The 25,107-nt window shown below is 36.3% G+C and overlaps 1 protein-coding gene and 2 non-coding genes across 3 annotated transcripts; all 3 read right to left on the reverse strand.

Moving 5' to 3' along the window:
- Positions 1 to 4,882: 4,882 nt before the first annotated feature.
- On the reverse strand, positions 4,883 to 10,232 carry LOC107799389 (mitogen-activated protein kinase kinase kinase 3-like). Its single transcript, XM_016622496.2, has 11 exons — positions 9,597 to 10,232; positions 8,537 to 8,854; positions 8,305 to 8,392; positions 8,042 to 8,104; positions 7,720 to 7,880; positions 7,547 to 7,622; positions 7,065 to 7,124; positions 6,879 to 6,986; positions 6,537 to 6,773; positions 5,546 to 5,649; positions 4,883 to 5,433 (listed from the first exon to the last, which is right to left on the reverse strand). Exons 1-11 carry the CDS (start codon positions 9,956 to 9,958, stop codon positions 5,169 to 5,171), a joined length of 1,842 nt encoding a protein of 613 aa, XP_016477982.1. The 5' UTR covers positions 9,959 to 10,232; the 3' UTR covers positions 4,883 to 5,168.
- Positions 10,233 to 23,055: 12,823 nt separating this feature from the next.
- LOC142166707 (small nucleolar RNA snoR31) lies at positions 23,056 to 23,142 on the reverse strand. Its single transcript, XR_012697106.1, has one exon. It is a non-coding gene; the product is annotated as a small nucleolar RNA snoR31 (small nucleolar RNA).
- Positions 23,143 to 23,186: 44 nt separating this feature from the next.
- Positions 23,187 to 23,286, reverse strand: LOC142166612 (small nucleolar RNA R30/Z108). The gene has a single exon (XR_012697015.1). It is a non-coding gene; the product is annotated as a small nucleolar RNA R30/Z108 (small nucleolar RNA).
- Between the last annotated feature and the right edge of the window lie 1,821 nt (positions 23,287 to 25,107).

A 25,107-nucleotide genomic window follows, 5' to 3' on the forward strand; every position in this document is an offset into this window, starting at 1 on the left:
GGAATTGCCCTTCAGAGAATACCAGGCCCTGCGAAGAGTCATATATGTTGATTACCACAAGTGATTCACTTGGGATATTATCCTGTCTTTGAAGAGCCTCGGAGTTAGGCTCTTCGAGCTCATCCACCAAGCGTCTCCCGGGACAAGGTGCACTTATTCTACCCGATGGCTCGGGGACTTTGCTCGAGCTCCCCTCTGAAATTTCTTCGGTTCGAGATCGAACCGCCTCTGTCACTGTCGGTTCAGCGACCTTCGGAACGTCAGTGCTTCCTCTTTCCCAAGCTACTAGTCATCTTCTTCCTCTTTATCCTGATCCCGAAGGTGTTGGGCCATTTCTGGAGACAGCACCACAGTATCGGCCTTAGGCTTTCGAGCCTTGATTTTCTTTGGCTTCGAGGAATTTGCAGGTGACCCCCTCTTTCTTTTCGTTTCCTTGTAAGGCTTTGGGGTCTCTTATTCACCGGGCGGGGGCGTCCACATAGCAACAGCGTCTCCGAGGCATGCATAAAAATAAAGTAGTATTTCGCTAGGAAGCGTAAGTGTGCAAACAAGAAGACTCACCATGGTTTTTAGCCTCCCATCGACCTTTGGCCAGGTCACGCCAATTGCATTCCACGTATGAAGAAGTAGAAGCCAGTTTTCGAACCGAACCTTCGAGTTTTGGGATTGCACCGGGAAGCCAAGCAACAACTACACCATCAAAAAAGGATTAGGTCGAGAAAGAATAGGGACAACGGAATATAGTGTCACTATCGATGAACCTGTACTTATGTTTCATGTTCCATTCCTCGAGGAATGGCATCCTCTCAGCAGGAATCAAGTCGGAGGTCCTAATTTGGACAAACCGACTCATCTATCCTCAGTCCTTGTCCTCATCGATGCTGGAGAAGAAAGATTTCGTGGATCGGCATTGCAGCTTTATCAAGCCGCCTCGATAAAGACGGGGGGCTGTATAGTCTGATTAGATGGTCGAGGGTAAAAGGCATCCCCTCGACCTGGCCCGAGAAATATCTGATCAGATTGACGATGCGCCAGAATGAAGGATAGATCTGGCCAAGCGTCACCTAGTATTGTTGGCAAAAATCAAGAATAACTGGATCTATGGGATCCAGAGATGGATCTGCAGGACCCAGCGTGAATGGGTAGGTATACACGCTTAAGTACCCTGCCTTATGAGTGGTGATATCCTCTTCAGGGGAAGGGATCACCACATCTTTATTATCTCAGTTGCAGTCCTTTTTTACCTGCTCGAGCTTACTTTCGGTTATCAAGTAGATGTATCGGGACATGGGCTCACATCGACCTGGTGTCGACGCACGTTTATCAATCTTGAAATCAGATGTTATTTTGCATGGGGGGAATACACTCCTCGATACGAGGTGGCACCACCGTTTTACTTCTGGCCGGCTGTAATGACGAAGAGGCTTTTTCTTTTTGGGAACAATTTTAGATGTTTTAGCCATTATGGTTTAGATATTCAAGAGAAGAGAAAAGGTTGATGATGAGGTAAGAACAAATTGAGAGAAGGGTGAACTCAAGGAAGTTGAAGGAGATAATGAGATTTTGAGAACGAATTGAAAAGTAAAGTTTGCAAAATTGTGAAGTTGGCATAGTTATAGAGGTCACTTAAGCGTATTGGGGAAGCCAAATAGCTGACCGTCAGCCACCTCCAATTAATGACCTAGGGAACTGTGCAGACGCGACTTTTTAATCACTTCGGATGCTGACATCAAGATCGAGATATCGAAGGGCTGTTAATCAAATCGTTTCTTATCATTTTATTCTAAGAAACGCAGGTATTATCTATATACGGTCGAAATCAGGTATGCCCGATTTTCCGGGCTCGAGGTGTCGCTTTAATACCGAGTTCGGGTAAGGTCGAGTTCGAGCTCGACGGATCAGACTCGAGCTCGAAGATAGAATATAATGCCCGAGGATCGAAGTACGCGAGGAACATCAGAGCCAAGCGCGTCCCGCTCCGAGACTATGCCGTTGTGAGTTTGTTACAGAAGGACAAGATTCTCGACATGTCCCCAAGATCATGGCGTAAATTCCGGAATAGATTTGTACGAATTAGTACAAATCCGTATCAGACGGTTATACAGTTGTCCCAATAAGATTCTTTACTATAAATGGAAATGTACCTTATTTAGGGCTCCCCTTCTATAGAAAGGAGATCCCAATCATTTGTAAAGATCATCTAATCATTGGAAAAGAATATATTATCTTACTTTTTCGCTCATTGTTCATCAGAATTGTCCTTTATCTTTATTATTCTTGCTTTATTGTTCTTGGTTCATCTCGAGGTCACTAAGCTCGAAGTAGGTACCGCTTGAGAAACACTGGTTTGGTTCACTTATTTCTTTCATTTATACTTCATACTTCTTGATTATTAATTGATATTGAACTAAATCACATATCTTTAAAATCACAAATCAAATTTAATTGTTATTCGTATTTTCGAGGTAAACAGTTCGCCCAAAGTCAAAGCAAAGTTTACAATTGAAAATAAAAGTTTGTCCTGCCTAATTTAAACTAATGAACCAAACATCTATCAATAAAAGTATATTCATTAAATAATTATTTATTATTAATCTCAGAACAACTTGTTTAATAACCAAACAAACACCTAAGAATATAATTTACAAAGGAAAATAATCACACATCCAATCAAAAACCTAATCCATAAACTAACATTAATAAGGTTTTATATCAACCAGATCTTCAATTTTTTAGGCACAAATTAAAGAATTGTACAGCTAGCCGTGATTGGAAAAAGGTACAAAGAGGTAGTATAGTAGCCAATTCGAGGGAAAGAGTTCTACGGGATTAGAATAACCCCCCCCCCCCCCCCCAAAAAAAAAAGGCCAGGGTGTTTGGGGTGGAGGGTGGGGGGGACTACATATTAAGATAATATATCTCGAATTAAATTGTTATGCAACCAAATGGAGACAGCTATACTAGTATATTAATCAACTAGTAGGCCAATTGGGCAAAGGGTACTATTATTATATGAAAAAAATAGCAATAATTAGTAAGACAGAAAGGCAAAGGTGGCCCATGTTCTTCTTATCATTGATAATCTCTTTTCTTTTATGATGTTTTCATTTGCTTCTTATTATGACGGCTATATTTTGTGACGAAAATGAACGAAATATGAGATGAGTATATTATTTTTTAAATCTATTGATAAATAGCATAATCTGCTTTGATTGATCATAGTCTCGACAAGGTAGTAGTCACCGATGGGCGTGTGAATGCTCTCGATCCTCTTAAACTTGGAACAAAAATTGATTTCTTACATTTTAATATTTTTTTGTATTATAATTAATCAATAATTTTTATCCACACACACATGCATGTATATAATTCATCAATTTACGGATAAAACTAAAATCTCAATCTATTAAAAAGACAAATAATAATTGCTGTGTGACCAGGAGATGCTGAAGACTTTAGGTATTGCATTTTATTATCTTAAAAGAGACTGATTTTAGTGTATATGAAGATCTTGGTTTGAGTCTACCTCTTATTTTATTAAATAAAAAAGATGTTTGTATAACTTACGTTTAAGTTTAAAATGGTTAAATTTGTGGGACTCTTATTCTATGTTAGACTTTGAATTCTGTATTCCGAGTACATCCATGGTTCATCTAGAAATAATTTTGAAATTTAGGAATGAAATTGAAAAGAAAAAGTCATTTGAAGATGGAACTAGAGAGAGAGAGCGGGTGTTTTGTATTTTACTGGGAAGAACTAGTTTTTGAAACAAATCTTTCCTGAAAAGGGAGGAGAAACTTGACCTGCTCTTTTGTCCCCTTCACATTGCTGCTGCTTTCATTTTATTTTTAGCATAAGTAATGAGGAGATTAAAAGAAGCTGTTATGGTCCATCGCAAAGTATGATACTCGTCTTACATCGATATTGCAATGTACTAATGTAAAGTTTATATAGCATTGGACTCTCTCACCTCAATAGCTAGCTTTTAGGGTATAGTTCTCCCTAAATTGTATCAGAAGCTCAATCGAACAATTGGCAAAACAAAAACAAAAAACAAAAATTTGTTGCAATGTCATGATTCGAGTTATGAATTCTTAACCACTAAAGTTTAGTGTAGCACTTGTGAACCTGTTGTTGCTTCTGGTTAGAACCAGAACAATGATGTTTGAGGCACTTTCTCTACAGTTTGCTCCCATTTAGAAACAAGAAAATCAAAGGAAAAAGCTATACAATATGGAGATCCAATTTCTCCTACACTGGGTGCAAAAAAATCTTGATTTCGTGACTATTGCTGGGAAAAAAAGGGGAATTTTTCCACTGGTAGATACCTCTAGATTTGAAAGAAAGAAGAAAAGGTTGCAGCCCAAATACATGCCTGTCCCTAACCAACCAAATACCAGCAAAAAAAAACCCTAACATTTTACTTTTTCTGAGCAAGCAAATTTTCTTCTAAAAAACAACTCCTTTTTGTGCATGACTCCAAACAAGATTAACAATTCTTCATTGTTACTCACTTTCTTCACATGCCAAAATAGTATGATAGACCGGGAGATGAAGGTCCGTCGGAGAAAATGCAACACCATGGAAGAGTTTGCTCCGCCACGTAAAAGTCTTTTCCCCATTATTTCCCCTGGTCAACATTTTTCTCTTCCTTCAGTTCCCTAAGATCCGGCAGGTCGGATATCTTATTTGGTATGTTGAGTTGAGTTTTAATGAAGAAGTGAGGATTCATATAGCCGACCCCGGCTTGTTTAGGACTGAGATGTAGTTATTGTCCGGTTCCCTAAAGTCCAACACACAATGCAAGAAATGCCTGGTATCCATCTCTTCACAAATATTCATAGCTAAGTCTACTAAAAGAGAAACTGGTCTCATGGTGATCTTTTAGAAGAGATAATTTAGATTCAATAAAGTGGTCATCTTGCATTTACATTGAGACATGAAGAACATTTTACAGATTGTATATTCAAGAAAATGCAATACCTCCATCCTGCAACCGCTCCCTAGTCGCCCCAAATAGCTCTTGCTGATGCACCCATCAAATAGAAAAGGATCGCTTAGAACTACCATTCTCCCGAGTTCCCAATATAAGATTGGGCACATAGTTTCTGCAATTCTTCCATTGGTGCAATGCGGAAAAAATCTTTCACCTCATAGATCACTTGGTACTAAAGAATTGGTCTTGTTTTTGGTGATCTAGACGGTGTTTGAGCTTTAAATTGAGGGATTTCAAGCCATGGTTCCAGTGTGCTTCTTGTGGTGGGCCTGGTTTGAAACATTGAGTAATCATTCGCATCGTATCCACTCTGTCCCCCGATTCCATAAGCTGGGTGGGGCGGAGAAAGATAACAGCTCCTACGCGCAGGTTCGTACTGTCTTAATGGGCTAGAAGTTGGGGATACCGGTAAAGATGTTATGGTTTTTACAATTTCCCTGTAGATATCAAGAAAAGAACAGTGGTATATACGTGTCTTCCGGCAAGAGCAGAAATAGACTAAAAGTAGATAAATAAATTAAGGTATTTTTTGCAAACTGCTGTTATTACCTTGGGCAGCTCAATGGTCTAGAGATGGTGATCACTGGATGGCTGGCATAGTTTCCTTTAGAGGGAGAAATATTCCTTCCACCGGATTGCATATCCAACACTGGCTGTAGGAAAGCAAATTGAATAGAGAACTTTAGTGGGCTAGATACCATACTACCTAAATGCAAATGAAAAGCATATAGGATCAGTTTCAAAAATTCTATTTCCCAAGACAGTCCGAGTCATTCTTGGTGTTATAACATAGATAGATGAACTACCACAAGTATTGCTGCTAAAGAATATCCGGATATCTTTTGATGTCCAAAACTATCTACAGTTCAATTCCCGATATTTTTATAGTAGTTTTTAATAACTTCTATTGATTTGGATTTGATTATATCTCTCCAAGATTGGGAGGGGTACTGTCGTTTGATCAGTTAATTTGCACGTCTTTGTGTTTCTCCATGTCGTTCAAGTCAAGTAAACAAAACCACGTGCTGTTTTGTATAGCATTTTTGAGAGCTGTTTCTTTATTGGGAGTGTGATTCAATTATCTTAGCAAAGTCTCTTACAAAATGTTGCTCAGTGAACTGCTACTTGGTGAACTGCGGCTATAACTTGTGAGAATATTTGGTTGCCGCTATTAGGGGTCAGCAAGTGGTTAAATAAGCTGCAAACTGGTACGGAAAATGTCCTACCAGCATTGGGTAGGGTATAAAATCACCAATCAGATTCTGTGGTTCTTAATAAGAATTGTAGGTTTCAAAAGATAGACAAGTGGAAGAAAGTGCCACATCTCTCTTACAAAGCATAACTTACACCGCACTTCTTCTCTATCTCTTGTTCTCTTTAAGTTCCTTCCTCAAAGTTTACATAAATTTCTCACTCAGTGTTCTTCTAGTTGGTTCAGAGCGTAATTGTAATTTGCCAAAGAGAATTCATTATAGTTTTGTCAAAGAAGGAAAAAAGAGTTAACTGCCTTTAGACAAATGAAAAATATCAAAATCTTTACCGGTGTCCGGCTTCCATCAAAGGAACGAGGATATGCTTCCTTGGTTACACCAACATGAGCAACTTTTGCTGTACTTTGGTTTTTCACAAAAGGCTGCTCTAGTAGTTGAGAAGCCGTAGGTCGTGCAGACGGCTCCCGCTGCAAGCATAACTTTATGAAATTTTTTGCATCATTCGAAAGGTGATCTGGAATTTCAGGGAAGTCTTTGCTGTTTCCAATTTTAAATATGGCAGCGACCTGTTCCATAGAAGGCAGCAAAGACACTTAGATTTGAGTTCTCTGAAACTGGCCTCAAAAGTGATAAACATGGTAATCCATTTATCAAATATTCCATTATCTTACCCCTTCATACTGGCTCCAAGGTGGCTTTGAACTTGCCATTTCAAGAATTGTACATCCCAAACTCCAAATATCCACCGGAAGGCCATAGCCACTTGTATTCATCACCACCTGATATGAGAAATATCAGATAAGTCTTTGCTTAAAATATTGGACAAAGGGTAAGCAGAAAAAGGTAGGTAGGCATACCTCAGGAGCCATCCAATAAGGACTCCCTTTGAAAGAGAGCACCGAGGAACACGAAGTTATCTGCTCCAAGGTAATATAACTATTAATGCATGGACAAATTGCTTGAAAAGAAACTTTCCTAAAGAATTCATATAGTTTTCATTTAGTAGCATCAATTTTTTTAAGACAAAACTAAAAAAATAAATACAAAAAACAAAAATAGAAACAAAAAAAATTATCTTTTGCTAGGCTACCACATCTGCTGTTTCTATAAGAAGGGCTAAATTCGTTTGAATAACTAAAACAGAATTCACGACAAAAAGTAAAATGACTAAAACTTTTTCCATGTCATTGGCAAGTATAGCCTACAAAACAGTCAATCAGATTCCCCTTCTTGTTGTGTGCAAATAAAATCAGAGGCAAAGTTTTGGAATCAGTTTTATGATACCTTTCAATTAAAAGTGGTTAAAAAATAGCTTTTGCGATTACGCACTGCTACTTACATGTTTTGCCATGCCAAAATCAGCAAGCTTTATTTCACCATTAGGATCTACTAGTATATTTGCTCCTTTTATGTCCCTGAAAAGAACAATTGCCATTTAAATCTAGCAATGTCCGCAGAAATAAATAGCTGACTCACCACTACTTGAATCAATAAAGACACACACACACACACCTGTGAACCGTATTCCTAGCGTGTAAAAAGGAAAGGCCAGAAAGGATCTGTCTTGTGTAGTTTTGTATAACTGGCTCTCTGAAAGCGCCATATTCCTGCAACAATTTATGTATAGAACCACCGGAAACGTATTCCAAGTAAACTGATAGAGTTTCTTCATCCTGAGGAATAATTAAAAAGATGACAGTTAAAAACTAAATGGGGAAATCATACTTCTGTTCCACCGCGCAACTAGGTTAGAGAAGAACAAATTAATATGATCAGCATATTTCCCTAGGTTGTGTAAATAACAGAACAACAATAACATAATTATACGTCATACCAGTTCACTTCCATAGTATCGAACAATATTTGGATGTGTCAAGTTACTGAGTAAAATGATTTCCTGTACATAAGATAAGTTCAGTCAGGTATCAAATGCAAAATGGAAAAGGGAGATATTAAATGACAAAAGATTAAAGTTTATCATGGACTTTGAAAGGAGAGGATATTCAAATTATGAACAGATATATACTGAAACAGTAAATAAAAGAGACCTAGTCACTTATCAAAAGTAAATTAATGATAAAATAAAATAAAAGAGACCTGGTTCAATTGCTTAAGACACTCTTTCGATGTCTGATCGTCTGAAACCACCCTGACTTCTTTTATTGCGCACATTTGTCCATTCTCCCTGTTCATACCGAAAAGAACCAGTTAGTGCACTACTAGTCACGCGACCTTAGATAACACCAATTCAAAATGAGCATAAGATGACCTATACGAAATCCATATGATTAAAAAAAATTTAAAAAAGAAAAACTGGAAGGCTGACAACCTGTTGAAACCAAGATAGACATGCCCAAATGTGCCTCTTCCCAGGAGTCTGCCTTTCTTCCATTTTGACATATTAACTGTTGAGCCTTCAGCGACACCACAGGGTCTTGGGTTTGGCAAAGCAGAAGGGCTGGGTGGGGAACCAGGTGGAAGTGGCAGCTGATGACATTCACTCCTCACATCATTATCCAATTTGCCCGTTGGAGAGTCCAGATTAATACTCGAAAACCGAGGATGTAAAGGTGACGACGTGGTAGTTGTCCCTCTAGAACGAACTGGGCTTCGCGACAGTGGGCTCAACCTATTATCTCCATTTCCTCTGGCAACAAACACAAGTGTTCCCACAGTTAGACTAGTACAACGGACCAATGGAATTGAAAAGAACTACTTGTAACTTCTTCATGCATCTCATCCATTCCTTAATTAAAAAAAAAGGTAACACTATGTACCGTGCAATTATACCACGTATAAAGATTTTGCTCTGACTTTCCTAATTAAGCCTCCTGAAAAATCAGTAAGTGAACTAGAGCACACGGAACCATACTAACAAGCACATATTCAAAGAAATAATATAAATCCTTCAGCTTTAGCATTTGAGGTAAACTAAAATGTGAGAGAAAGAAAAAACAAAAAGAGGGTAGATAATTGGCAGACTCGTTAATCAGATGTTTGATTCAATATGCAAAATCCACCAAAGAGCCACCTGGAGAACCAAACATACAAAAATATAAACGAATTGAAATATGTACTAAAGCTCCTTTAATTGATTACAAAAAAAAAATTACAATCTTTAACACACCAAAGCACCTTTTTTCCAGGTACAATAGCTGCAACAATATAATCTCTCTAGCTAATAAATACACATTCAATTTGCTGAACACAAACCAAATCCAATCAACAAAGGATCCAATTTTGATAACTACCCAACAATCAAAAAAGTCAATCTAAAGTCAACCCAACAAACTGTAACCATAACAAGGACTCGTCATCTCAAAACAAACAAAAACACCAAAACTACAAAGGAAATAACTTTTGATCAAGAAATCAAAGTAAATACAAACCTGAATAAAGTATCAAATTGGGCTTGATCAGTAGTATTAACAGGCCCATCAGATGATCCAGATGAGCTAGTGCTTGAAACTGAAACTGACCCACATCCCAAAACAACCCCTTGATCATTTCCCACTGAAGGTCTAGGTAAAGGATGAGCTTTATCTAAAGATGAACCTGAATCAAACCCAGAAAATCCAGAACCAGAAAACCCACAACCAGAACCACCAAAGTTTAAATCTTTACTATTTCTAGGTGAATTTCTACATAGTACCTCATCAAAACTCCTTGGTTTAACATACTTATCTCTTTCTTTTTCTTTAGATTGTGTTTCTTTGTTTTTGGTGGATTTTTTTCCCCACCAAGCAGGCATTTTTTTTATGTTCTGAGCTAATCAACAGAGTCAAGGAAGAGTGAAATCTTGTAGTGTATTTCTTGGTATGCTGCTATAGTAAAGAGAAATAGAGAGATAGAGAATTAATTTGGATTTTCAAGATTTTTTTTTATGTGAAAGGGGGGATGTATTGTTGTTGTAGCTGACGAAGAAAACTTTTAGAAGGAAATAGGAAGGTAGATAGATAGAGAATAGAGGAAGTGGAGAGGGCCTGCCAAGTTGGTTGTAGTAACGTGTTTTTCGTTTTTGCACCCTAATGTTTGTTGTATTTGCCATTTTTGTACTAATTCACTTTGTTCTTTAGTGAGTATGATTTTGTTTGTGGCTTCTTTTCTTTGCTTGCCTACCAAGTCTATAGATGTTATGTTAGAACTACGTAGTATTTTGCTCGAGGAAATGCTTCTTAGTCTAGTATAGTAATGATGAGATAAAACTAGAGTTTTGTAATTTTTGCGTCCATTACGTAATTTTTGCATTCCCAGACCTCACCACGTGAGATAATATTGAATATGTTATTGTTGCTTATATAACAAGGATTTTTTAATTCTGACATATAATATAATTTTTAACTTTTAACGTAATTTTCATATGATATAAAAGATAGTAATATTCAATATACAATAGCAAATTAGGAACATTTTGGTCTTTTGTCTTTAATATGACCTATTTGTTAAGTGAGGAAGTTATTCCTTAAAGTATTTCTTAGTTGAAAATTTTGCAGTTGTATTCTGAATTATGGTAGGTTATTTCTCAAAATTCAGAAAATTAACTTGATCATGTATTCTATCAAAATCATACTAATCAACGACTGATTTTCTTTTTTGTATTACAAGTACTTTTGAGATACTGCAAATTAATTGTAGCTATATGAAATCGTATACGGAATCAAAGAATGATCAATCATGTTTGGAACATGTAAGCAACACAAACACATGTGTATTCACGTGGTAATTTGGCCACGCCAAATTATAGTGTGATTAAATCTAACGAATAAATTGTTTACCAATAAAGTAGATACTACTATCATGTAATCTGACTTTAATTATTTAGCAAAATAAAGATAAAAGTACAAAATACTAAAATCGCGATTCAAGTGCATGGTCAACTACTATTATGACATTTGTGATAATCATATCAATTCTTCATTGCCGCTACTAATTACAATCATGAATGTTACTTATCCATTTTATCCATATATATTTTAAATTTACATGATCAATCAAAGAGAGATAAATTCATTTCTACGACTGAACTATTACTTTATACCTCTGAAATGATCACATGATATAAGGAAATGGGGACTATGAACCACCGAGGGGTTTGATATAATGGTTAATATTGCTCTATCCTTGATTATTGATTTCGAGTTTAAGACATGTAAACAAAAAAAAGTATTTTTCTTTTCTTGGTAAACTTACCTGACATGAATTCAAATTAGTTGGATCAAAGTGCTTCAATATTAAACTATTGAGATGCAAAGTGAAAGATGATGCTAAATTAGGGAGCAAAATAGAAAGAGAAGAGGGTAGGCACGTGTGGTCCCAAGTCCAATAGAAAAGCAAAGCTGCTACAGTGAGGCACAGCTCAGGAATTTGGGGACGGCAGTCAGTGGTTGGATTAAACCGAGTGGATGACGTGGAATCTTTTTTTCTTTTTTAAATTTTAATTTATTTTGTGTTTTAATGACGGCTTTCTGGAAATACACTTGACTCATCACTGATGACTCAATGTCAATGTCACAAATGTGGGTGCGTGTGATAGGAGAGAAATATATTTCTTTCAAAGTGAAACAAAAAGTGTTTATTGCATCATTTTCATTTTTTAGTTATGAATAAAGTCGATATTATATATATGTGTGTGTACTAATAACGTACTCCATGAGATGTAAGAAAAATTATGAGAATAATGATTTGATATTTTTAGTATAGAAGATCAAAACAAATGAAGGAAGTGATGCGAAATAAGAATCTGGATATTCAAAAAAGAAAATAAGATAGTGAGGAAAATTATATATTTTATTTTGAATTGAGGTATTTCTGACAATTTGAAATAGCCCGACAATAGAAAATATTTCTTTTTGGAAAATATGTTTTGTGAGTAAATGATTTATGTCAAACCAAACACACTAAAAACAGAAGAGAAATTGTTAAAAATAATTAACAATGAAGGGAGTAATCTCCTTTATAACAATAACAACAACAAATCCAGTATAATCTCACATAGTGAGGGTTCGAGGTAGAGTATACGCAAATCTTACCCCTATTTTGTGAAGGTAGATAGCATATTTCTGATAGAACCCGGCTCAATGGAAAAAAGAAAAAAGAAAAAAAAAACAGAAATAACAATTGGTAACAACAACAACTATCGGTTTATAACCACTTAGAATTAATACCTATTTTAGATTGAAAATAATTGATTTTCTATTTCAAACGTCTTATTCTTCTTTAAACGAGGAAGTAATGATGACTAGATTAGAAACTCGTATATTTAGCAGGAAAAACTTTCAAATAGTCGCTTTTCGGCCTAGAAAAATAGTCATTATCTTATAATTTAAAACTTTACAACAATAGTATTTTTCAAAAATTATAAAAAGTGGCTAAATGAGCCATATCTCTATATATATTTAGCCCCATCCGTACAATGCGTGTATTATTGGTAATTAATCACTTTTTACTCCTGTTACTAGTTGTCACGATCCAAAATTCAATTAGTCGTGATAACACCTAACTCTAACCCGCTAGGCAAGCCAATTAACAATTATTCAATTTTAATGAACTTAATGAGACAATTAAATGAAAGAAACATCTGAATCTTATACATTCCCCAAGAACTGGTAGCCAAATCATGAGCTTCTCATATTAGAGTTTACAAAGCTGGTATGAAATAAATATATCATCTGTTCGAAATGTACATAAACAGATTGTTATGAATCTAAGGCTACCATGAATAAGAGGCAGCTACGACCAGAATGCAGGTACGTCTTCAAATCCAACTCCCGTCGATCTCAGCAACGTCAACAGCTAATATCTACACGCAAGGTGCAGAAGTGTAGTATGAGTACAACCGACCTCATGTTTAATAACTAACAAACCTAACCTTAAGTTGAAAGTAGTGACGAGCTAGAACAAAGGTCAGGCCCAACACCAATATCCAACAACACTTCATAACAACGTAAAGCAAGTAATGAAAGAAGTAATTTCAAGATGAACAGCTTATTCATAGTTTCCCGAAAAATAATTCCGCTTTTCAAGTATATCAGTGAAAATCCAAATCCTTTACCGAAATCGTCAAAAATATGAGAAAGTTTGAAAACAGTAATTTTTCCCAAAAATCCTTTCAACAATAAATAAGATATTCCATGTTTCTTTCCAGGTAGGCAGTGTAACATATATCACTATGCCCATCTGTCAATATGTGTGAGAGGTCATGAATGACGTGATACTGTACAACATGAGGAATAAATACATCTCTATGCATGTACGTCATATGTGTGAAAAGTCATGAATGACGTGATACCGTATGTTATGAGGAATAAATGCATCTCTATGCATATATGTCATATATGCATGTCAATGCCATGTACCTCAGTGATGAACTCATGTACTCACACTCTCAGATTACTCAATCTCACTGTCTTACACTTTTCATTCATCATGCTCAACCACTCAGTACTGTATATGGCCAATCCGGCTCAGGGAAGATTCATCCCGGAATATATACATTAACTGACCATCAGTTACTCAGAACTGAGTAGGGCCAATTCCAGCCCGTGGGGAAGATCCATCCCCAGGTATATAAATGTTTCGGACAAGATCCATATCCAGGGAAGATTCCCTCAATATAATCAACCGTGCTCACTAGGGGTGTGTACAGACTCCGGAGGGGCTCCTTCAACCCAAGCGCTATATCAAGCCAATCACGACACAAATCAATATAACCTGCAGTGGCGTGCATCCCGATCCCATAATATAATTAATAGAACATGCTGCGGCATGCAACCCGATCCCATAATATCACTCACACTCAGCCCCTCGGCCTCACTCAGTCAACAATCTCTCAAGTCTCTCGAGATCACAATGCCATGGAACTAGCCCAAAATGATGATATGATGTGTCAATAAATGGTAACAGAGACTGAGATATTATATGTATATGAATGCATATGACTAAGTATGTAATCCAATGAAAGAAGATAACTCAACAACAGAAATGACCTCGATGGGTCCCAATAGGATAAGCATGTAGCCTATATATGATTTCTAACATGGATCAGAGCTCAATAGCTCAAGTACGCAGCAATATCATGATTACAGGTAAGATCAGGTAACTACACAGTACCACAGAAATAACGGAGTTACAATCCACTTGGTGCACGCCCACACGCCCGTCACCTAGTATGTGCATCACCTTAACATCGACCACATAACACGAAATTGGGGTTTCATACCCTCAACATCAAGTTTAGAAGTGTTACCTCGAATAAGCCAATTCCAATACTGAGCAAGCCAAGTGATGCTCCAAAAATGCCATCCCGCGAGTTCCGACCTCCGAATGACTCAAAACTAACCAAAAACAACTCAAATACATCAAATAAAGCCCACATAAATAATTCCAAATGATAAATGTTGAATCCTTAGAAAAAATCCAAAACCGGCCAAAAGTCACACCCGGGCCTGCGCCTCGAAACCCGATAAAATTTATAAAATCTGGCAACCCATTCAACTACGAGTCCAACCATACTAGTTTCACTCAAATCCGATCCTAAATCGTTGTTCAAAACTCAAAAATTCACTTTATGAAACTTTAGGCTAAAACCCCCCAATTTCTCTTTAAAATTCATCAATCAATTGCCAAAAAATGAAGATAGATTCATGAAATAAGATCAAAACCAAGTGTAGAATATTTACCCTAATCTTTGTGATAAAAATTGCTTCAAAAATCTCCTCAATCCGAGTCCCACATCTCAAAATATGATAAAAGAACCAAAAACCTCGATTTAACCGCTTCTGCCCAGCACTTTATGCATTTGCGGACAAATCATCGCATTTTGCGACCACCGCTTCTGCGGCAAACAACTCACACCTGCGAGAAGTCATTGAAGGCCCGGCCTATCGCCCCTGCGGAAATATCTCCCCGCTTCTGCGCACAATCTGCTTCTGCAGCTAAGAATAACGCTTCTGCAGACGCGCAGTTGTGCCCGCCATTCCGCTTTTGTGATCCACCTCACCAGCTCTTATCTCGCCTTTGCGACTCCTTCGTCACTTCTGCGACCATCGCACTTGCGCGAAACCAGCCGCATGTGCGAGAACACCAAAATCAGCAGCTCCTCAGCAATCCAACCTAGAATGAAAATGATCTGAGCCTTATCTGAAACCCACCCGGGCCTCTCGAGACCACGTCCAAATGTACCAACAAGTCCAATAACATAACATGGACCTACTCGAGGCCTCAAATCATGCATAACAATACCGAAACAACAAATCGTACCTCAAATCGAACTTAACGAACTTGAACTTTTCAACTTTCATAACTCGTGCTGAAACATAGCAAATCAATCTGGAATGAACCCAAAGTTTGCACACGAGTCCCAAATGACATAACGAAACTATAACAATTCCCGGAATCACAATCCGGACCCGATATCTATAAAGTCAACTCTCGGTCAAACTTGTGAACTTTCCAAACCTTCAAATTTTTAATTTTCGCAAGTTTGTGCCGAAACCATCTAGAAACATCCAAATGCAAATCCGGGCATATGCCCAAGTTCAAAATCATCATCCGGACCTATTGGAACCGTCAAAACTCTATTCCGGGGTCAAATTCATAAAAAAAGTCAAACTTAGTCAACTATTTTTACTTAAAGCTTCAATAATGAAATTCATTCTTCCAAATCAATTTCGAATAACCTGAAAACCAAAATCGACGATTCACATAAGTCATAATACATCATACGGAGCTACTCATGCTCGCAAACTAACGATCAAAGTGCAAATGCTCAAAACGACCAATCGGATCGTTACATCCTCCCTTGTTTAAACATACGTTTGTCCTCGAACATGCCAAGAGTTGTTCCCAAAGCCACCAAACCGCCGCATAACCTTACCATGCACACACCCGGAGGTGATCCCATGTCACCCCAATCTATATAAGCCTGACAACACAACCTAATTGAAGATCCTTAATTCAATCTTAGCCCACAAACTTAGAACCTAATTTCCAACATCCAGAATTTTCTATAAGACCTGAATCTCGCATCTACACACTGTATAAGTCTGAACAAGCTGCATCAAGCCATAACCATAACCCAAGACACAATCATCGATTATACCACATAGCTCAAATACCCATAGCAAGATTTTCGATCACAGTAGCTGCTCAAAATCACCCAATACCAGTAATAAACCTCATGTCAAACAAAACCTTGTTTTAAATCCTTTATATACTGCAGATGACGAAATAAGCACACACAAACTCACAACCATTCATCATATCAACAAGTCATGGAGCTCCCTCTCATTCGACAAGAATTATAGCCTATTTCTAAGCCGATTAGCGACATTATCCTTTCCAATCTACCGCAATCAAATCCGATAGCACCCATTCTAGGTTCGACGACCTCATCTTATCAAATATAAGCTACTCTACTGACATGCCACACCAATACTACCCAGAGCCACAAACCGTGCAATCCGTGCACCAATACGTAACAATTCAAACGTACTCAAACATAGAAAATGACTCCAATAAGAGAGCTGTCCCGCAAGCTCAACAAGTACCACCACAACGCAGTGCTAAGAACCCATCACACACCGTAGAATCAAGACATACGAATCTAACACAAATGATCATATCCCAACATAACTTCGCTGCAATGTGTGACCCCATACAAACACTGGTCCTCATGAAATATCTCAAGCCACAATGCTCAAAATCAACAGCCGCGCGCAATTTGATGTATAGTACCAATATTGCATGACCATAACCACTGAGAAGCAAATAACTCAATACCGTAGTCCAGAATGAACAGAATCAATGTGCAATCAATCATTCCATACCCTAATACACATCTCGCTCAAATTCCGCCATAAGGCCCAAATAGAACCGCACCATGTGTGTGTATAACCAACGAATCACAATCCCGCGTAGCAGAGAAGGGTGACTCATAGAGCATCTCAGAACACGAATAAGTTCAACTCTAATCGAATGGCACATCCCTCAACAACAACAGTACAGAGTCAACCAATACGACCCGGTGTAGAACACACATCCTCGTTAGGCCTACCAATAGACCCCAAATCAACTTTGGTCACCCACAAATAAATACATAACCCTCCGAAAGTCCACAACGACTGAACCATAAAGCATACTATCATCTGGCTAGCTTTGGCCACATCTTCACAGCCCACAACCACGAAATAATCTATTCTGAGAACTCCTAGTCTCCAATTTCATAGAACACACGAATCACCATATCCGATCCCAATTTTGTTGCCCGAACGTCTAACACATCTCTCACACACGATCATCCCATGAGGAAATACTTCTATAGTTCTCCCTTGCCACATAGCAAAATCCGAATATTAGTAGTCGATCAACTAGGCGGGTACTGCAACACCAATGAAGCATCTGCAAGTCAAAATACAACGCGCCTTATGAAATGTGCAGCTTCTCTGGCAATAACAAGTAGTGATATTATTCACATAGTCATCTGAAACTGTCCATGCTGCCTAAGAATTTTATGACTTCCCCTTCAAAACTGAACTGTGACCTTGCTCATGCAAATCTGAATCCCACCCAACACATCGCATATATCATGCCATCATATGAAAAATACGAGAACCTCATAATCCACTCCAAGTCACAAGCAACTACATACTCAATTAGCCAAGAACCTTCCATTTGATCTCATCTTGGAGAAAATCACTATACGCCATATGTTCCTCACGTCAGTAGGAAATATACTCCTCGAACCGTGGTAGTAACCATCGAGAAATCTTCAAACATGGATTGCAATACTCTCAACTTTTAAAGAAGCATACAGAAAAATTATCTTATGTTTTGGAATAAATGTCAATTAATACCAAGTGATTTCTTTCCTCAATTTGGATTTAGAATTTTATTTGATAATTTTTCATCTTATAATACCACTAAAGATCAGAATAATTAAAAAGTAGTAAAATTAGAACTTCTCACACACCATCCCAACCCTGAACCCCCATCCCATTCCTAAATAAAAATATTATTCATAGTACTTTCTTTTAATGTTGCAGATAAAGTATTCTGCCTAATAATTTCAACAAAATGAATATTTTCTTTTTATGATTTGAAAAAGTATTTTCTTTCCTTTCAATAAAATAAGTATTTTCTTTTTCACAAAAAAAGTACTTTCTTTTCATGTTATAGAAAAAGTAATTTTTTTTTGTTTCAACAAAAAGAATACTCTTTTTTAAGATATAGAAAAAGTTTTTTTTCCCCACAAAATGAGTAATTTCTTTTCCAGTTGTTGAAAAAGTATTTTCTTTTATTTCAATAAAAAGAATATTTTCTTTCTCATGTTGTAGAAAAAGTATTTTCTTTCATTTCAATAAAATGAGTTCTCTATTTTATTTTATTTTAATTTATTATGATACCTAAAAATAGTTCAGTATCTTTCCTTTATTTTATTGATATAAATTTTATTTATTATTTTCTCTATTGTGATAATGTGTTTCTTCTTTATTTTCAGATTTTTTTCATGTTTGATGATTATTTTTGTCAACAACAGTTAGCTAAATAAATAATTCGACATCATGAAAAGAAAGTACTCATTTTTATTTAGGATACTAGTTAATTCAATGTGATTCTGTCCCTTTAGAAAATATTTTTTAAATATTTAAACCAACAAATATGAGAAAATTAGAAAATATTTTCCAATACATGGGTCAAGGTAGAACTCTAAGATTGAGCATTTTCATGGGTCAAAGTTGGACATCATCATAGGTCTATTTGGGCTGATGATTTTTTATGGATTAACTTGGGCTAGCCCAAAACTGTCTATTTTAAAAAGGGATTTTTTCTTTCCTATACAGTATTTGAAACTTATTTTATCAAAATTATTCTAATTTTGTATATTACCCCCCCTAAAACAAGGATTACTTAGAAATTATATACATTCCACCTTAAAAGGCTCCAAATCTATTATTAGTACCTTCAATCAAGGGATTTAGTTATACACTCTTTTCTTTTTTTCGCTCCTCTCTCCCCTCTTCTCTCCAGAATATTGGGACCAAAGATACTCCCAACAGTCAACATTTTCCACAAAACAAATCAAGTAATTGCAGTAATTTCTTCCACCTTAGGACACTATTCATCTATTAAAAAAATATAGTCAGCGATCTAAGTCTTGAGATTCGGAAGTGGTACACTATTTTGGTGATAGCTAGGACTGCTTATCGGGCGGATTGGGCGGTTATTTACTCTTAACGGTTTGGATTATCGGTTATCGACTTTTAAATGTATTAATCCGCTAGCCACCCGATAAGATATCGGGCGAATTGGTATCGGTTTAGCTCTTATCAGGCGATTTATCGGCCTAACATACATATTTAAAAAGGCAGAACACTTCAGGGTATTGCTAGTTTCACTTCTCCCATCAGTCAATTTGACAGACCAAACTCTATTAATGTTTAACCATGAGTTAACTATAGCTGATAAAAAGGAAATTAGCAATATAATGAGATCATTTGAACAATGGAAAAAGACATTCACAAACCAAGAGTTCCTAAATTCTGGAATGTAGTCCTCCATAAATGAATCAGAAGTTGAAGATCGTGAAGCAACTGCACAGCCACTGCACAAAAGAATTGCAAGTAAGATAGTGATGACATTTTTAAGGGAGACAACATGGTTGCACCAACCTGAACTGCTGGCAGCAACAATCTGCCATTCAATGTTTAGCTATACAACTGTATGATTATCCCACATATTCCAGTGAAGTATTAGGGGCATTTAGAATTGCCTCAGGGTACAAGAGAAGTTTACTTTACAGTTTACATAAGAAGTAGCAAACAACACGCAAGATTACATGTCTCTCTGCTCTCCTAAAGTTACTGCAACTTGTAGAATGAAAAAACTGTTGCTCAACAAGACCAAATTGCTCCTTAAGCCTTTGAACTTTCACATGAATCCAATGCCAGTTGTGTGCCAAGTAAACCCGAAATGAAACCAGTTGTGTGCATTTCTCAACTGTTGTGTGCCAAGCCTTTGAACTTTCACATGAATCCAACTATTTTCTGCAACTGTTCCTGCGCTACATTGTCCAGTTCCATCTCTACTTCTTCTCCTATTTCAATTACATGAAAAACACAAGAGAAATCATCAAATACTTGAAGCCTTGATGGGTTACAATAGTAAATACACACTTATATACAACAAATACTTGAAGCCTTGATGGGTTAAATTCGAATCTTACCAAATATATTAACACTACACGTCAATTACGGAAGGGTCTTTTCCATTGCTGGCTAAATCTGAAGAAAAAAATTAAAATAATGAGTCGTGCGATAAATATAAGCATATCAACAACACTTATATACAACAAATATAGTAACAATATTATTACCTTGTTCAAGCTGCTCGATTTTATCAAGATCTTCCTCAACACTAATGGGTTATTTTAATATTTCATTTCGAAGCCAATCTTGAAGACACACTAGAGCTTGCACCAATATAGGAGTTAATGAACTCCTAAATGAATCAAGAAGACGTCCTCCCGTACTAAACACACATTCGGATGCAACACTTGAAACCGGAACAGCTAATACTTCACGAGCCATCTTCGCAAGAATAGGAAATCTAGCTGAGTTCAATTTCCACCAAAGAAGAACATCAAATTCTTTAGTGTCATCCTCAGTTTTTTCACCTAAATATTTATCTAACTCTGTTCTGGTATCAACACCTCCACTCCCACTTTTATATTTTTTTATATCTTGCATGAGTGATTCTAAAAGTTCTATATTTTGGGTGCTTGCTTGACTGCTAGAAAGACCGAAAGCTGAAGTGTCCAATGAAGAACAATCTGAAGATGAAGCAAGCACAACACCTTTTGAGCTGGACTTTACATACTCACTAAATAATGAAGCCATGTACTTCGTCACTTCTGCTTGTATAGTTGCCCCCGGATCTATACCAAACATCTTTACAAGTGCATAGCCAACTGATTCGATCTTGTAACGTAGATCCAAAATACATGAGATAAAAATTATCTTGTTCATTTTCCCCGGGTCACCCCCCAATACTTATCAAACTTTTCTTTCATATTCTTTGCCATTTCACTTAAAACGGTATCTTCATTTGCTATCAATTGCTTCAAATAAACAGCAACTGCGCAAATTTCAAGAAAATAAATATTTGATGTAACATAACGTGATCCAGATATCTACAAAGTAAGAAGATAGAATATTTCAAGAAACTTTATAATTCTTTTTACATTCTCCCAATCACTACTCAAAAGTTCACATGTAGGAATTCCAACTATCAATATAAGAATGCTCAAGATAATGTCTCAAGCCAATTTCACTAGAAGCATAATGTGAAAATGCACTTTCAAATTCAACAGCCCTGCGCAACATCAAGTAGGTGGTATTCCATCTAGTTGGAACATCTAAGCATACAACTTTTTTAGAATTGAGTTGTTCAGCATCAAAACATTCTTGAAACCTCTTCAACCTCGCAGGAGACTGCCTAATATATCTCACTGCCTGCCTAACACATTCAATAGACTTTGAAGATTCTTTTAAACTATCTTGGACCACAAAATTCATGATGTGAGCAATACATCTCACGTGAGGGTGAGTACCATTCATCAAATTAGTTCCCATTTTTGTTAATTGCTTAGACAATTCTTTTACTGTCACATCATTTGAGCTTGCATTATCAATTGTGACAATGAAGATCTTATTTATCCCCCACTTACGTAAGCACCTACCAATACCATTTGCCATATCTTCGCCTTTATGACTAACAATAGGACAAAAATTAATTATTCTCTTATGCATATTCCATTCACTAATGGGCAGTGATACACATGTAATTGATTCTTTGTATAGAAGTCCAGGTATCAGTGGTAATACATACTCTTTGTTTTGTTTCTATAAAAAAACTCTTCAACTTTTGCTTTTCTTCATTAAAAATATCAAAACAATCCCTAGGATACTTAAGCATATGAGAAAGAACATAATGCCTATTACCATACGATATAACGCCTTGCTACATTCTTCTTGATTAAATTTCCAAGTAAAAACAACTACATCACCCTGATTACTCCCCGGAGCAGATTGAAAGCCTAAATTTGATTGTTTTTTTATCAACAATAGCAGGGAATTTAGGACACTTAAGCATATGAGAAAGAAGTGTCGACGTACCGTCTTTGGTCTTAAATACATACTCAATAAAGCAATAGTCATATTTTGCTTTTGTACTCCCTTCAGAAGTAATAATTTCTGTAAAATGATCCCATGCAACAGACCTTTTTCTCCTTTTTTGGTTATATTTGACTCCGTTGTTTGCGCTTGACTTATTGCATTTGAATTAAAAGCCTCACTTTCACCCATCATCACCTTATCACTTTATATATTTTCAGCCATGTATGAGCTATTGCAACAAGAAAAGAAAAGGAATGAGAATAAAGACATCATGCTATAATGGACCGCAAAGCATTCCATGTTGTCAGAAAGATCCCCTCTTCTTTCATTTCGTGAAACAATCAATGACATATTCTTATTTCAACAGCTTTTGGAACAGAAACCCCATGAAATCATCGAACAAATGTGTCAAATTGAATCTAAAATCAGCTAATCAATACTCAGATACCCAAAATTTAGTAAACCAACAAATCGTTTAGCAACAAATTAGTAACGAATACCAAGCACCTAAGGCAAATCAAATTCGGGAACAAGTTAAAACACTGAAGTATTGCGAGTGTAAGAAAAAAGGATATGGAGATATTGAACAAGTTAAACAAATGTAGATCTACTTAAAACAGTTAGAATATGTGACACATATAAAATAAAACAGAGAAACTACAATTAGTATGCAGTATGTGATTCAGCTGCAATATGAGTATCATCACTTGAATAAACATCAGTCCAAGTGTTGGAACAAAAATTATTGCTTCATCACCATCATCAACCAAAAAAAATAATTTTTTAAAATTTAATAAATATGAAAAATCATTCAGGAATGGCAATATTAAGTTAATGGTTCGATTCTGCCAGCAACTTCCTCACAGATATCAGAAGAGGGAGCTTGGTTATCCTCATTATGATCGCAAATTTAGAAAATCAATAAAAAATAACAATAAGGTTGGTTGAAAATATTTAGCTAATCAAATTCGATCGATCATTGAAACTTACCATCTGCTGACTGCTGCTCTGGCTATGGCGAGAGGGAGAGGCGAGATGGCGAGAGGGAGACCGGTGGCTGGTGAAAGTCGACGAGGACTGGTGGCTGCTGGTTTAGGCGTTAGGGTTTCTGTGATTCTGTCTTTTTGATTATTTAGGAATTAGGTTTAGGTGAGTTAATCTTAGAGATAGACAGAGTACTAGAAAGTCAAGAGTTTTTGTCTTTTTAATATTTAATATATATATATATATATATATATACTAGATGGGATTGGCCCGTGCAAGCACAGGCCCAACTATTTGCATTATACTGGGATAATATTCAGCTGAACATGAATTATACATCTTAACAAAATAAAACAGCGGTAGTTGCTCTCACAAGTCTTCTTCTGCAACTAAGAGCAGAGGCGAAGACCAACACCTATATAACTCAATCCACCACAGAATTACATCAAGGTGGTTTACTTTCTTGATGGCGCAAAGATCAGCACCATAGCCATCAACAACAGCTTGAATAATAATCAAATCATAATCAGAAGCCTTTGAAGAAGCTCCAACATACATAAAAAAGGAAGTAAAAAGCTGCACAACCTGTCTAACAGTCTAAGATAACATAAACACTATGAAAAAATTTGGTGAACTTTACTATTTTTTTGTCTATAACATCATATACAAAAGGAAAAATCTACATGTTTTTGACATTCATACCTCTTAGTTTTCTAGCAAAATTCTAGATAGCACTATAGCAAGTTAGAACTTATTTGAGAACATTTTTATAATAAGGAGGTTGTTTACTATCCTTAGCATTGCTAAGAAATTCGAGGAATTTGAAAAAAGTACATGTTAAACAGTAGAACAAAAGTGAAGTTCCTGATAAATACATCATAACTATTTTTTATCAACAGAAATACTTAGATTTCCGTCTGCCATGAATTGTATTTTACATAGAAAATTTTGGAGATACGGGGTTAAGCAAGAATAGACTTGACAAAGAGAGTTTTTAGCAAGCACCAAATTTTTTAATCACATCAACATCAACAAGCAAATGAACTTTATCGAGAAGAGAAACACATGAAGACCTGGAAAGTAATCAGAGATTAAATGACTCCATTAACTGTGTAATGTAAATGCACTTGCACCTTGAGGTCCAAAATCTATATCAAGTATTCTAACAATGTATACCATAGAGTAGTATGAACCAAGTAAACCTATAATAGAATTTCTTAAGGTCATGAAATAATACTTTTTTGTAGCCTAAACCCATATTAGCTACCATTAAATTACTTTCTAATGGGGTATCCTAGAAAGAATTGTCAGTTTTGAATAGTTTTTGTAGATAAGCAGTATGACTAACTATACAGTGACAAATTTAAGGGAGGTTGCACGACTTGGCTTTTTAGGCGGTAGCTGATGATGTTGCAGTTGCTTTTGAAAGGTCTTGAAGTATTTTTGTAACTTCAACTATATCATTAAGATAGTATTAAGGCATACTTGGTTTTTGATCAACATTGGATGCAAACATTTGTCGTGTCTTTGTTGGATATGTCATCGCTTATGCATAGAAAAAAAAGTGGTGGCCACTCTATGCTCTTCATCGACTCCATTAAACTCCGAACAACTATGCTTTCGCTTAATCCTACAATAAATGAATGAGGTTAGTATCCATTTTAGTTCATCGAGTTTGAAATATTATTCAACCATCATCTTTTTTCTCATACATGTGGTTTCACCTCAACCATGTGTTGACTCT

This window comes from Nicotiana tabacum, chromosome 11 (genome assembly GCF_000715075.1).
Source record: "Nicotiana tabacum cultivar K326 chromosome 11, ASM71507v2, whole genome shotgun sequence".
NCBI classification, from domain to species: Eukaryota; Viridiplantae; Streptophyta; class Magnoliopsida; order Solanales; family Solanaceae; genus Nicotiana; species Nicotiana tabacum.

Bases quoted from the DNA above. Each gene is read 5' to 3' on its own strand.
- LOC107799389 (XM_016622496.2), bottom strand. From the start codon at position 9,958: ATGCCTGCTTGGTGGGGAAAAAAATCCACCAAAAACAAAGAAACACAA. The intron at 6,774-6,878 runs GTAAGATAATGG...TCTATGGAACAG, and splicing joins CTTGGAGCCAGTATGAAGGG to GTCGCTGCCATATTTAAAAT. The intron at 5,434-5,545 runs GTAATAACAGCA...TGATATCTACAG, and splicing joins AGACCATTGAGCTGCCCAAG to GGAAATTGTAAAAACCATAA.